This window comes from Triticum urartu, unplaced genomic scaffold, assembly GCF_003073215.2.
Source record: "Triticum urartu cultivar G1812 unplaced genomic scaffold, Tu2.1 TuUngrouped_contig_2513, whole genome shotgun sequence".
NCBI classification, from domain to species: Eukaryota; Viridiplantae; Streptophyta; class Magnoliopsida; order Poales; family Poaceae; genus Triticum; species Triticum urartu.
In genome coordinates this window covers 1,420-12,862 of record NW_024112996.1, presented here as the reverse complement: position 1 = coordinate 12,862, position 11,443 = coordinate 1,420, and the positions used below count along the sequence as shown (strand labels likewise).

At 40.8% G+C, this 11,443-nt stretch overlaps 1 protein-coding gene across 1 annotated transcript; it reads left to right on the top strand.

The window, feature by feature from the left end:
- Positions 1-12: 12 nt before the first annotated feature.
- On the top strand, positions 13-1,000 carry LOC125526996. The gene is made up of 2 exons (XM_048691577.1): positions 13-41; positions 125-1,000. Exon 2 carries the CDS (start codon positions 155-157, stop codon positions 794-796), a length of 642 nt encoding a protein of 213 aa, XP_048547534.1. The 5' UTR covers positions 13-41; positions 125-154; the 3' UTR covers positions 797-1,000.
- Positions 1,001-11,443: the final 10,443 nt, after the last annotated feature.

Below are 11,443 nucleotides of genomic sequence, written 5' to 3'. Positions count from 1 at the left end.
TCTGAATTTCAATCCGAACAAGAAAGTCCCTTGCCAAGAAGGTTGTTGGCTGTTCCACCCTGTTTGATTATTTAGAGTAGTTTTATACTCCCGTGGTTAATAACTTGCAGTACTTGTGTTGTAGGACATTGCAAGCATTAACAAGTGGAGGTTTATGAAGCTAAAGGAACATATGCAAGGAGATATTGATGTTGAAAATGAAGCATATGATAGGTACACACAGAATATTGGATTGCTGGAGGAAACATTCTATCTCAAAGAAGATTCTTCTGGTGAACATGAAACTGAAGCAACTTCCTCAGAAGAAATGATGGAAATAATGGTCTCTGAGGCAAAGGTGAGGTTAAAATCTGATGGTGCAAATGCAGCTGGCTTTAAAGAGAGGATTGCCACTGTCTTGGACCAGAAGCTGAAGAAACTGCAAGAGAAGAACAGTGCCTACGAGGATGACAACTCCTCTGACCAAAATCTAGATGACCATACAAAGCTGGTGAAGTGGAACATAAAACAGCAAACAGTGAGAAACGCGAAAACAAACGAGCTGCTTGGTAAGTTGACAAAAGCACAGAGTGAGGATGATTTGAAGCCTTGCCTCAATATCATGGCGCAGCTGTTTGGGAAGGAGATTGCTTCCTCCTCCATGGGCACATCAAACAAGTCAAGCGACCAAGAATCAACCCCCGCAGTTGCGCCCACTTATTCATTTCCAAAGCTCACAACTAGGCTGGAGGTAGACGAGAACATGATGTCTAAGATCAACGAGTTATCTTCTTTGAGTCAGGTTGTTCAGCTGTAATCTGGGACCTGGACTGGTCCTATGCCTCCAAACCCCAGAGGCATGTCGTGAATACAAAATGTGGACTGGTTTCTTGCTGTCTGATAACGTCAAAACGTAAGCAGTACTGTTTATCTAGTCTTTCCGTACTGTCTTGAATAATGTGACGAACTGTTTCCAACGAAGTAAAAAAAACACCATGGGAGCAATGGAGTTTTTTTTTAACTTGTGGCACACTTTATTCAAATCAAAGCATGGTTACATCATTAACAAGTTCAGCTAGGATAAACTGCGGAGGGTCATCATCCCATAAAATTACACGAATTTGAATCATATGAATTCCTAAGTAACTTATGTGTCACTTGTTTGTCTCCCTTGGACAATGACCGGGCTGTCCTCTGATACATATAAGGAGGATAAGAGGGGACCCGCTGTAGATGATCCAAGGGACTGAGCTAATTCTGTGCGCCAAGTGAAAACACATTCAGAGCAATGAAGTATTTGTTTTTTCTTGTCTCTAGAAACTAAGCTACATCAAAAGGGAATAATCGTGATTTAAAAAGAGAGGGTATTTTTTCTGTTTTTCTAATCCACAAATATGTTGAGCACGTTGAAGATTTATACTTGTTTCTTGAAGTCAATGTGGTAAATCTAAATGATGATATATTCAACCCTTAAGGCTTTGTTTGGTAGAAGTGGATTGGGGAGGTTTGGAGAGGAGGGGATTTCAGAGGATTGGGTGAATTCCTTCCTTCCACTCAATCCCCTCAAAACCCCCAAACCCCTCCAGCCACAATTCTCTCCATATGAAAAACTTGTTTGGCAGGTGAGATATTCAGATAAGATAGTGCAAACGTCTAAAAATGCAATCTTTCCCAGTAAAACAACATCATATTTAAAAGCACAGACTGAATTTTTGGTTAGAAGAATAACCATTGAATTATGTGTATTTTCACTCAAGCTTCCAGCAAACATCATGATTCGCAATTGCAAATTGAGCGAGTGCCCTAGCAGAACATAAGGCAAATAAGTAGTAGATGTTTGAGTGAAGTGTATGCAGAACAAAAGGAGCATGTGCAGACAAGGGTAGCAGATATCATCACTAAGTAAAAAATGTTTCTGGTCAATGTGAGATATGCAGATTATGCAAGGAAGGGCAGTGCAGATATCAAGTGAACAAAAATAACATATAACCTCACTTTTACTTGCTCCCAGAATATGCAAAGTAGCAAAACTAAGGGCGACACCTACAAAACAACTGGTCCTCACAATATTGATACTGGCTAGTGCTATATTGGCCAAAACAACAGGTCCTCAGCACAATATTCTGTTACAACCAAGTTTAACAGAGGGTGGTAGCCACGTTTGTATTTCGCTAGCTGCATTTCATATTGCCATTGGCAATTGAGATCTTTCCTTTGCTAGCATGTAAGTCCAGCTTGGAAAGCAGCAAATACTCATAATAACTCTGCAAGAAAACATCGATCTTGAGTCCATATAAAAAAAGCCAAAAATAGCAACATCATCAGCACACACATCTACAAGTTGGAAACTGCACAGCTCACATTAAGCCCCAGCAAAATACATGGGGTTTCTTATTCTATATCCTGGCCCAAATACACATAATTCAATGTCTATTCTTGTGTAAAAGAATTATGTATGTGATAAAATTCTACTATAATATCTACTGTTTAGTGTGTAGGAAGTTAACTGATGACTGAAATGAGCATCAACAAGATGCATTAGTAAGCATAGTAACAAGGTGCTTTGAGTAAGTCACTTTGAGTAATTGAATCAAAGAAAAGGTGCAAATCTCCATTAGACATGCCCAAGATTACTGTAACTACAATATGACCATTTAAATAATTTAGGCAACAGTCCTACTGAAACTAAGTCACTTGAGCATCAACCACACGCATTATACAGGAGGGACTAATAAATATGACATGAAATAGAACCTCAAGCCTCATACAGGACCTCATCAGGCCACCCTAGTTTGGTTTGATGACCAGAATATACAGAGCAGAAGTGAACATCATTGGGGGGGGGGGGGGGTGGGTGTTGTTTCGCTGCAGCGACGGCCGTCGCAGGCACGTAGATTTCGCTTCGCCTCACCCGCTCACTACACGGACAGCCGTAGTCAGCGTCGTGGCCCAGCTTGGCTGCATCACACCGGAGCAAGCGACCAAGGCACCGTTCTTCTGTTGAGCCCCATTCACAACGGAAGAAAGTCCGGCCTTATCTAACACAAGCAAAGATTGAAGATTGAATGTTTGTTCAGTGGCATGTATACATTATAATGAATGGTAAGAAAACAATTGACACCAATTGTGGCATCAGATTGATAGAAATATTTCTATCTTGGGCATGGAGATCTGTTGTGTATAAATTGAAGCAAGGGGGCAGTGGATCAATTTGACCTACTACACAGGCAGGACAAACCCAAGAAGCATGGCATGTACAAGGAGCAACCAGTACGCCATCGAACTAGTAAGCATCAATTGAAGTTTTTTTTTCTTTTTTTCGAAAAGGGGTTTAAGCATCAATTGAAGCGGTCATTCAGAATACATAAGATGGATAAACCAACCGGTATGTGAAACATCCGGTTGAGAACCAAAAGAATTACTCGAGTAGGCATAGTGAATATATGTGTCTCAGAAAACAAGGTTCAACATTGTTGTAGCTGTATAATAAATGAAGACATTGCCAGTTTCCCAAATGGAAGCAATATAAAGCTTTGGTTCGCAATTAAGATATGACCAATTTTACATAATTGCAGATTTGCTGCGCAACTGTATCACAAACCAAATAATCGACTAATCATGACCGACATCAAATGAATGATTCTTGGTATGATGAAGAACTACAAACAAAACTTCCTCGCACATAGGTGTACTCTGCACTGTGGGCATACATGTACAACCAAAGAAGTGAGATAATTTAAATCATACAATAAATAATTCTGAATGTCGACAAATAACATGAGCACGACAACTATGTATAAATGTGTGTATGAGTACATCAAAGACGGTCTGGTAGATAATAACGTGAAAATGCTCCACTTACGGACTCTATCTACGCTCAGAGTCCTATGGACAGACGTGTTGCCTCCTAATTCATCCCTCCCTCTGTGATTTGCAGGGTGGGGCCTCCTTCTCCCAAATTAGGTGAGGCCACCTCTGCCTGTAGGTCTTGTTCCTCGAAAAAACGCCCGTAGCTGTAGGATTGCTCATAATAACGTAGCAATTTTTTATGACAAATCATCACAATCTGTAGAGTTAATGACACATAAAATGGTGTCTCCTTCGAATGGGCTCATATAATCACTCATACTGCAGCCAGAGGACTTTTGTTCACCAAAGTGCATAGAAATCAGACTTGTAACTTGTAGTCAATAAATAGGGAGGCAGACAAGTTGTCCAGATTTCCGATGTTGTTTACGAAACAACTGGTAAGAAGAAATAAACAGCAGCTCTAGAACTTAATTTTGTCAACTGTCTCTGCACAAAGTTAATCAAGACACATTGATTTCTACACATTTACAAACCAGAGAGCATTTTCACCGAGCAATTACGATTAGCAGTTTAGCACACAGGAGCACTTGCTTCTGCACCTGATGCAACTACAAGAAACCATCTGGGTGATACAGGAATCTGAAACATTGCATCATCAGTGTGAAACAAACGAGTGCCAAGGCATTACTAGTGGATGACAAATGCTAATTGCTACCTAGATTACATTATCAGTATGAAACACCTGAGCATTACCACAGAAATCGGTAAATAGAACCAACAACGCAACATTGTTTTTCAAATCTTCATTTGCCAAAAGAATCACTGCACATAATTCAGTTCTTGCAGCCAACGAGCCAACGAAAGATTGGCACCGATTCGGCAGTTCACATCCAGCATTACCACCACGACCTGTGGCGGAGACAGGGGGTGCTAGCCAGGGCCCTGGCCCCCCCTAACATCTGTGATTTAGGCCTAATATATGAATAGTAGCAGTGATTTTTTTGCTAAAATGGGTGTTTTTGATGGATTGGCCCACCCCAACAAGGTTGAACAATACTCGACCCTCCTCATCCTATTTTTCTGGCTCCGCCACTGACCACGACTACTAGCAGATAACCAGAGTCAACAGTCAACCACTAAACCAACAGTAACCTGCTTCTAGATACAGGGGACGCAATCTAAGAGGAGGTGAACTTGGTGGCGGCCTTGGTGCCCTCGGAGACGGTGTGCATGGTGATCTCGCCGAGGAGGATGAGGCGGCAGCCATGGCCGGACGAATGAAAGAAACCTAGACAACGAGAGGAAAGGAGGGTAGGCGAGGCAAGGGCTTACCACTGGGGAGAAGGCCAGTATGGCGGAGGAGGCACGCCGCCGATGCGTAGGTCAGCGTGTTGAGGAAGAGTCGAGCGACGGCACGGTGAGCAGGCGGCGGCGCGGTCTCGTTTCCTCCCAAATCCAGGAGTCCCCCCTCGAGGGCTCTGAACCGCGTGGAAAGGAGGGTATAGGAGGGGGTTTGGCCGTCGAAACCCCGCGTACCAAATGGGCCCTCGAGGTTTTGCGGGGTTTCTCCGCCACGCAAGGAAACTCCCTTTGAAACCCCCTCGACCCTCTCCTACCGAACGAGGCCTAAAGGCGTGATCATTTTTTCTTACATAGGTTCTGAGAACAATGACTGATCTTCTTGCCAGGACTCATATCAATTCATGATAATTCCAGAGATGCCCAAATTTTACGCTAAATTGATGGCTCCTAGACTATCTGCGCATGGCCGAACTGATGCAGATCAAACAATCAGCTTTGATTCGTGGTCGATCAATTCATGACCAATCAGTTGTGAGGAGTTTGCATAAGGACAAGGCGAAAGGATCGTTACTCAAATTGAATATTTCGTGTGCCTTTGACTCCATCGCTTGGCCCTTTCTCTTCGAAGTTTTATGTGCGAAAGGTTTCTCGAATGTCTGGAGATCGTAGGTAGCCACTTTACTCACGACAACGGCTCTTGAGTTGTCTTTAACGGCTATGTGGCCACAAGTTCATGCATGCTCGATGGTTGCGTCAAGGTGACCTGTTGTTGCCACTTCTATTCGTAATTGTCATGGATGTTCTCACTGCAATGATAGTAAAAGCGCATCATCTTGGAGCCATGGATGCATCGACTGTTGATTTACGCAGATGACGTGGTTCTCTTCGTGAGGCCTACCATATCGGACATGAGCTTCGTTAGACAAACTCTCAACATTTTAGGCACGACTTCATGCCTTCCGCAAAATCTTCTGCTATTATGATACGTGGAGAGGAGAGGGACAAACATATGGTCGCAATAGCCCTTCCGCATGGAATGTTTTCCTTGCAAGTACCTTGGACTTATCTATCTATCAAGCAGTTAACTCGCTCGGAGTGGCAACCAATTATTAACTCGCTTGAACTGGTGCAGTCAACTCTCAACCAATTATTTTGTGTGTGTGTGTGTGTGAGAGAGAGAGAGAGAGAGAGAGGCCATGGGGTTGTGATATCGGATATTAAAGAATATGGCCTCTGAGATGTACGACTACTTAATAGGTGAGCTCCAACCAAATAATTGGTACTTTAATATGGAATTTATCACCTTCACAAAAAGACGACATAATGTCATTTTTTAGCATTTTTTGCTTTTATGTGTATATTGGATTATTTGCAAGCTATGATAAATATTATTTTTAAATAATGAATTCCATGCAAAGCTCTGTACCCGCACTTGAGTAGGAGAAAGTTAAGCAGAACATAGTATGTGATTTCCCAGTGACGAATAAATTTAAGTTGACAATGTTATTGGTGGTTGGCACAGCTAGCCCCAATGCCCTTGCTCTTAGAAGATCATCACTCAATCTTATTTTTGGTTGCAGCTAGAAAGAGGATGTTGATTGGTGAAGGAGTTCTTGCAACTAACAAGGTATTCTGCTTATAACCTGATTGTGAACTTTCTTCAAAGATCATCACTCAAAGCGAAGCATATTCAACAAGTCTCCTAGGAAGTTCTCTTCTGTTCCTTTCATATTCTATATCTACTGGTAGCATGGCGGTTATAGCTCGCATGTGTATGGACTACTATTGATGGCTATCCTTGCTTTTCTTCATGGTTTCGTATTAAAATTGTTACGTAACTGTTTCATCTCTCATTACAAACATTGCCTTTTTCAAATCCAGTGAGCATTCATGTAAAGCAGTGGCCACTCACATCAGTGGTGTAAATTATGTAAGATAAGCTACATTGTCTATAAGCTACTTTCATTTCAGATGAAACATGTCCTTTTTGACATCTCAATTATTGTGTTGAAAACAAATATTTTCCTACCCTACATCTGAAATATTTCTGAACATCACCCTGAAAGGTAAAAAAAATCTTGCTCTTCACTCCATTAACTGAATAAACAAGAGCATCATAGTATGTAGTTCAATGATACCCCTCTGTATATTACTTTACAGAGGAATATTTAGGTACTGGTATTTTTTGGGGCATAGTGTTTGTCTGCATTTGTCGTATATGAGACCATTATTGACTTCTTAAAATGTCGAGACCTTTGTGGAGTTTGATGCTCTTGCTGTTATCTGGCTTCACATGATTTTACAGTTTGATGGAATTTAGGTTGATCCTTTGCTTTCAGATTTGTTAGCAAGTAATTCATATCCTATTTGTTTCTTGTCAGTTAGAGAGAACAATGAACAAGTGTACTCCAGTTGCTTATGTTTGTAAAACAACAGATTTGTTAGCAAGTAATTCATATCCTATTTGTTTCTTGTCAGTTAGAGAGAACAATGAACAAGTGTACTCCAGTTGCTTATGTTTGTAAAACAACTAGAATGTAATTAAGCGTCTCGTGTAGTACTAGCATATGATAGGTTACTAATCACAGATCACGGTGAAAGGCATTAGGAGCACCAATTTACAACTGCGAGTAATCTCTTTTGAATACAGTGTCATTCATTACATGGGTGCATACTCATAGTTTGGCACATTTGAATAGTCAATGCCCCTCCTCCTCTCAGGCGTAAAAAAAAATGACAATGTCCAAAATGCTTATACTTTTATCTACAATTTGTACCCTCACTGTAGATGCTATTACTATGAAACTACAGCTTCTAATTACGAGTTCTTTTAGAATGATGGATCTACTTAATGAGTTCAGCTTCTATGAAATGTATTTATATGCCTATTTGACAATTTTCCTTTGAGTCTGAATGAATCACAGGAAATGGAGAGTTTTACTGAGTATGGGGGAAATCTGCATGCTATTGTCTGGAAAAGTGCTAACAATCTGCAGCATAGGATATCGAAGAGTATAAATAGTAGTTGTATTTTGTTCTCCAAACATATCTTTCTCGGGATAATACCCATGTGCCGCCTGCCCTGTCTTTTCCAGATTGACGCATGTAAATGATTACTGAACATGGTTGTATAAGACGCTATATCATCTCTCTCTTTTTTCCATTCTCGCTTCGGCTCCTCTAACGGGCTCCGCCGCGCGTGCCAAATTGCTCACATTGCGCATCCATACACAACACCAGCGCAAATCTCACGGTTACCTTGCACCTCCTCTTCCTCCGTTTTGTCGCCTAATCGATCCTGTTCAAACATTGCCTATCGATCTGTTACACTGATGTGAGCTCCAATACCCTGCGTGTCTACTCACTGCAGCTACGCTGTACACCCCTCCAGATCGCACCTTCTGACGAGTCAGTCCTATCAAGTCGCGAGTGGCCCACCGGATCCTGTAATTAAAGTCTTCCGTCCAAGTATAGAGGATGAGAGAGAATATACTCTTTTAATACAACATGATTCAGCACACGGCATGTATTATCCCGAGAAAGATATGTTTGGAGAACAAAATACAACTACTATTTATACTCTTCGATATCCTATGCTGCAGATTGTTAGCACTTTTCCAGACAATAGCATGCAGATTTCCCCCATACTCAGTAAAACTCTCCATTTCCTGTGATTCATTCAGACTCAAAGGAAAATTGTCAAATAGGCATATAAATACATTTCATAGAAGCTGAACTCATTAAGTAGATCCATCATTCTAAAAGAACTCGTAATTAGAAGCTGTAGTTTCGTAGTAATAGCATCTACAGTGAGGGTACAAATTGTAGATAAAAGTATATGCATTTTGGACATTGTCATTTTTTTTTACGCCTGAGAGGAGGAGGGGCATTGACTATTCAAATGTGCCAAACTATGAGTATGCACCCATGTAATGAATGACACTGTATTCAAAAGAGATTACTCGCAGTTGTAAATTGGTGCTCCTAATGCCTTTCACCGTGATCTGTGATTAGTAACCTATCATATGCTAGTACTACACGAGACGCTTAATTACATTCTAGTTGTTTTACAAACATAAGCAACTGGAGTACACTTGTTCATTGTTCTCTCTAACTGACAAGAAACAAATAGGATATGAATTACTTGCTAACAAATCTGTTGTTTTACAAACATAAGCAACTGGAGTACACTTGTTCATTGTTCTCTCTAACTGACAAGAAACAAATAGGATATGAATTACTTGCTAACAAATCTGAAAGCAAAGGATCAACCTAAATTCCATCAAACTGTAAAATCATGTGAAGCCAGATAACAGCAAGAGCATCAAACTCCACAAAGGTCTCGACATTTTAAGAAGTCAATAATGGTCTCATATACGACAAATGCAGACAAACACTATGCCACAAAAAATACCAGTACCTAAATATTCCTCTGTAAAGTAATATACAGAGGGGTATCATTGAACTACATACTGTGATGCTCTTGTTTATTCAGTTAATGGAGCGAAGAGCAATATTTTTTTTACCTTTCAGGGTGATGTTCAGAAATATTTCAGATGTAGGGTAGGAAAATATTTGTTTTCAACACAATAATTGAGATGTCAAAAAGGACATGTTTCATCTGAAATGAAAGTAGCTTATAGACAATGTAGCTTATCTTACATAATTTACTCCACTGATGTGAGTGGCCACTGCTTTACATGAATGCTCACTGGATTTGAAAAAGGCAATGTTTGTAATGAGAGATGAAACAGTTACGTAACAATTTTAATACGAAACCATGAAGAAAAGCAAGGATAGCCATCAATAGTAGTCCATACACATGAGAGCTATAACCGCCATGCTACCAGTAGATATAGAATATGAAAGGAACAGAAGAGAACTTCCTAGGAGACTTGTTGAATATGCTTCGCTTTGAGTGATGATCTTTGAAGAAAGTTCACAATCAGGTTATAAGCAGAATACCTTGTTAGTTGCAAGAACTCCTTCACCAATCAACATCCTCTTTCTAGCTGCAACCAAAAATAAGATTGAGTGATGATCTTCTAAGAGCAAGGGCATTGGGGCTAGCTGTGCCAACCACCAATAACATTGTCAACTTAAATTTATTCGTCACTGGGAAATCACATACTATGTTTTGCTTAACTTTCTCCTACTCAAGTGCGGGTACAGAGCTTTGCATGGAATTCATTATTTAAAAATAATATTTATCATAGCTTGCAAATAATCCAATATACACATAAAAGCAAAAAATGCTAAAAAATGACATTATGTCGTCTTTTTGTGAAGGTGATAAATTCCATATTAAAGTACCGATTATTTGGTTGGAGCTCACCTATTAAGTAGTCGTACATCTCAGAGGCCATATTCTTTAATATCCGATATCACAACCCCATGGCCTCTCTCTCTCTCTCTCTCTCTCACACACACACACACACAAAATAATTGGTTGAGAGTTGACTGCACCAGTTCAAGCGAGTTAATAATTGGTTGCCACTCCGAGCGAGTTAACTGCTTGATAGATAGATAAGTCCAAGGTACTTGCAAGGAAAACATTCCATGCGGAAGGGCTATTGCGACCATATGTTTGTCCCTCTCCTCTCCACGTATCATAATAGCAGAAGATTTTGCGGAAGGCATGAAGTCGTGCCTAAAATGTTGAGAGTTTGTCTAACGAAGCTCATGTCCGATATGGTAGGCCTCACGAAGAGAACCACGTCATCTGCGTAAATCAACAGTCGATGCATCCATGGCTCCAAGATGATGCGCTTTTACTATCATTGCAGTGAGAACATCCATGACAATTACGAATAGAAGTGGCAACAACAGGTCACCTTGACGCAACCATCGAGCATGCATGAACTTGTGGCCACATAGCCGTTAAAGACAACTCAAGAGCCGTTGTCGTGAGTAAAGTGGCTACCTACGATCTCCAGACATTCGAGAAACCTTTCGCACATAAAACTTCGAAGAGAAAGGGCCAAGCGATGGAGTCAAAGGCACACGAAATATTCAATTTGAGTAACGATCCTTTCGCCTTGTCCTTATGCAAACTCCTCACAACTGATTGGTCATGAATTGATCGACCACGAATCAAAGCTGATTGTTTGATCTGCATCAGTTCGGCCATGCGCAGATAGTCTAGGAGCCATCAATTTAGCGTAAAATTTGGGCATCTCTGGAATTATCATGAATTGATATGAGTCCTGGCAAGAAGATCAGTCATTGTTCTCAGAACCTATGTAAGAAAAAATGATCACGCCTTTAGGCCTCGTTCGGTAGGAGAGGGTCGAGGGGGTTTCAAAGGGAGTTTCCTTGCGTGGCGGAGAAACCCCGCAAAACCTCGAGGGCC